The sequence below is a fragment of the Sceloporus occidentalis genome, unplaced genomic scaffold (assembly GCF_023333645.1).
Source record: "Sceloporus occidentalis isolate IW3139 unplaced genomic scaffold, rSceOcc1.0.p SCAF_61, whole genome shotgun sequence".
NCBI lineage: Eukaryota > Metazoa > Chordata > Lepidosauria > Squamata > Phrynosomatidae > Sceloporus > Sceloporus occidentalis.
Genome location: NW_028317041.1, coordinates 2,542,501 through 2,546,634, shown reverse-complemented (window position 1 = coordinate 2,546,634; position 4,134 = coordinate 2,542,501). Strand labels below are relative to the sequence as shown.

The following is a 4,134-nucleotide window of genomic DNA, read 5'->3' as shown; positions in this document are numbered from 1 at the left end:
ACTCACATTCGATACAGTGGCTCCTGCATTGAACATTCTTAAAATTTTCTCTATTGTTCACAAAAACATTTGATTCAGTATAAGGATTTAGTAACTAACCAGATAAGATGAAAACAGAGGATAAATACACAAAAGCATACAAATATGAACTAGGAAGGTATAGCAGACATGGACAACAAAAAACACCTAACAGTAAGGGAGAAGCCATCACTCCAGTACATGGAAATTAAGTACATGGAACATGGATTAACCATTTCATTGTACCCAGCACTATCGTGTTTCACAACTTAAGTCTTACAGACTTTCCCAGGGTCACTGAACACGTCAGTTCTGTTATTTTTCCATGCGTACAGGCTCTCCATGCTGATGTAGTCTGCAGCTTCGGTTAGTCGACTCATGGCCAACATCATCGTGTGAGCCTTTGCAATGCCGTAATGAACCTGGGCCTCTTCTATCAGTTTTATTTCACCAAGATGCATTGCTGTCTCATAAGCCTGGGAAAAATACTTGCATGCTTTCTCATAGTCACCCTAAAAGAGGATATAACACAAGTGAACATCGCATTTCATTCCATTCAATATTTTTTGTAATTCCATCACTTTCCTCCCAATAATTAGTGGTGTATATTAATAAACTAATAAATGTTTTCAGAGAAAGAAATATTACTAAACGTGCATATATGTTTGAGAGGCGTCCACGTGCTATCTAAATTCTGTCAATAACACATTATTCCTTTCAAAAACTGAAGTGCTGTTGGTGTTGGTATCTAAATATGAGATAATAATAATAATAATTATTATTATTTTAAACAATTCTCTGAAGAAAAATACAATATTTTGCAACAAACTCTGTCGTTTCAGTAAAAACAGTTCTCCCATTGTCACTTCCAATTCATAATCATTCAGACAAGGGAAGGTCACTTTTGACAGAAATGTATTCCTCTGCATTCAAGAACCATGCCTAGGATTTTAATGTTAATACAAGACAAGAGTGCAAGGAAAAAAGTGTAAACAAAACATAAATGCATTATTATGTTACAGGCCATGATACTCATGCCAACAAAAAATGAAAAAAAAAGTAATAACTTGTATTAACAGCAGTGTTAGTGTTCAATATAATACATTATTACTGGACTTACAGCCACAAACCCAATGCCCTAACGTTTCCAAGCTCCAAAAATGAAAGTGCTGACACCACAAATCCTATAATAATAAATAATTTTCCCAGCCTTTAGACTGATCTTAAGGAAAATATGATATTTTATTCTAGTTTGGGTCATACATACACATACACTTACTATGATGAACTAAAAAGGTTTACACTGTCAAAAAAACACACAAACAGACCTATTTCTAATATAAGATAATATATAATTTAGTGACTAAATTACTAAATTTCAATTTACTTTGTGAGTTTTTAATATTTTTCATTCTGTTTCTAAAAGATGCTTAGTATGTTGCCTAATCAAGTCTTTTTTAATTTTTGGGGGGAAACCTTATCTTGCATATGGATATTAACAGGGACCTATGAACAGCTTAATGCAATACACATAAGCCTTAGATTTTCTGAAAAAAAGGAAATATTAATTACATTTTGCAATCAGTGCTGGCATGAAGGATTTGTCATTAAATTTGTGTGTATTTTGTCTATTCGAATTATATTAGCAACAAACAAAGGTAGTAACAAACCTTTAACAAACAAAGGTAGTAACAAACCTTAATAGCCAGAAATATATTTCAGAAATGATGGTCAGTGCGTATGGTAATTTAGTCAGTTTTGATCGTTGTGGATTTATATTTAGGCAGTTATTCATTTAAAACTAGAGACTAACATTAAAAAGCTAAAGAGACTCCAACTACACAACGAGGTAGAAGGATTCCCAAGATGACCTTTAGGAAACAACTAATAAACTAATACCATAAACTAAATACTCAGGGCTATTTGCTATATTGATTCCCCCTCAATCACCAAGTAGATTGTAACCTCGCAAGAGCAGGAGCCTCTTCTCCTTTTCTACTAATTTGTTATTGTGTATGACTTTAAATTATCCTACTGATCACTACAGCGCTATGGAATCTGCTGGCGCTTTATAAATAAATATAATGTAATAAGTGAGAACATGCTACAAAATTACCCTTTAGTTACGTTGTGTTAAACAATGAAAAGATTCACGCATGATTAGGCACAATGACTATTAAATCACGTCACTTATCTTCATAATGGCCATTAAATCGTGTTTTGTTCCTACCATAATTGATTATATATATATATATATATATATATATATATATATATATATATATATATATAACAGGGGATTCTGGTGTTAAGTCACCAAAACAATGTATGCAATGGTCCAAAGAGCAGAGTTATTCCATTGGCTACAATGGGGATAAAATCAGATTTCAAACCTTGCTTCAGAATCCCATTTTTATAAAACGTTGTTAACTGAACAATATTGTGCTGATGTCTGTAAATTTCTGCTTAAGTGAGATGGTCAAATCTTCAAGTTTTAAGACATTTTATTCATAAGTCATACAATTACCTCTCCCAATATGTTGGGTTCCTCAACAGCTTATATTTTAGCTTTGTGTGTGTATTTGGTTAATATCTCTGTTATCACTAAAATGGTTATTGCACAAGGTCGGTGTGTGTTTACTATCCTTAGTACTATGGACAGAGGAACGTACTTTTCTGTAAGTTATTCCAATGTATGCATACACACCGTCTATAACTGACTTACACTAAAGGAGACCTGCCAGTCTTCTAATATCCTACCTAATACTGATGAGATAACTAAACCCATGCCACTGTGTTACAGAGCGTAATAACCACAAGTCTATATGTATTAAACCCCAAATTATTTTAGCTCCTCATATTGTGCTTAATTTCTTAAATTCGATAAATGCAGTTACAACAATGCCTCGCTGTATGTGTATACTATGGGAGCAGCTATCTTAACCCCTTCAGTACCAAGGGTTTTTACCATACACAAAATAATAATGATATGTGCTAATATGTTAAAAAAAACCAAACTTATACCAAAATAAAAAAATGTTTTTGCAATCTTGCATAAGATCACCCCACATAGATGATAATTTTATGTTCTAGAGGGTCACCTCCGTCCCTTACATATTTCTATTTGTAATACTTCTTGCTTAAGGGGTTTGGGGGTAGTAAAGGGGTTTTATCATTTGGTACTCGTAGTGCATGGGCAATAGAATGGCAGACACTTGCTGATAGTTGTACATTGGTTCCGACAGTCTTCGTAAGGGTGGGGTGCGGAGAAGTAAGATAACTTCAGGACAGGAGCTCTGCTGAGCCCTTTTGACAACTTTACTTTTAAAATAGTATAGATTAGTATAGAATGAAAATACGAGCTTTGACTCCACCGAGCAGCTACTACACTTCCCATTACTCTGTACTGCAAGGCGTGATTACAGATATGATTTTAACAGACATGGTCTGTCCCCATAGAGGAAACACTATTGCTGTGAATTTATCATAGTTATACAATGTGTTATCATGCAGACATGTAGTACCTGTCTCTTGAACAGTACTGTATACACTGTGCTGTGCTAAGTAAGGTTGGCGCTTATGTTTAATGCTTGAGGCTCTATACTGTATTTACTGACTTTGATTGGTAAAGGTTGAAAAATGATCAAAAGATGTGCGTGATTAAAAGCTATGCTTCGCAACACAGATATTCATGGCTTGATTTCTTGCTGGGGATGCTGAGGGAGTATTTAAGGTCATAATCTATTTTTCAGTCCCAGGATGCCTGTGAGATGGAGGTCAGTACATACTGCAGCCATACAACATGTCTCAGGATCCAGAGAAGACTCGGGGATTCAGATTTGTATTAAATTTGTTTTTAATTCCATTGCATCAATCGTACGTTGATTTCAGATGTGTCCCTAATGGGTTGAAAAACAGCTAGAATTCTGTGCATAACTTACCTTCTCTAAAGAGCCACATTATACACCATATGTCACAAACTTGGACTGCCTTTGCTTCCGATAAGGTTTTAACTATAGCAAATTCTCCCCCATACTGTGTCAAAAGTTAGTCTTGGATCATGAACCTCAAGCCTTCACTAGTCGGGATCGGCAGAAAGCGGCATGCCATCAGCAC

At 34.9% G+C, this 4,134-nt stretch overlaps 1 protein-coding gene across 1 annotated transcript in view; it reads right to left on the bottom strand.

Moving 5' to 3' along the window:
* Window positions 1–287: 287 nt before the first annotated feature.
* Window positions 288–4,134, bottom strand: part of LOC149287404 (tetratricopeptide repeat protein 29-like) — a 71,761-nt gene continuing 67,914 nt past the window's right edge. Inside the window, exon 10 of the mRNA XM_089492903.1 lies at window positions 288–530. Coding sequence (XP_089349029.1) covers window positions 288–530 — 243 coding nt within the window. The remainder of the gene's footprint in view (window positions 531–4,134) is intronic.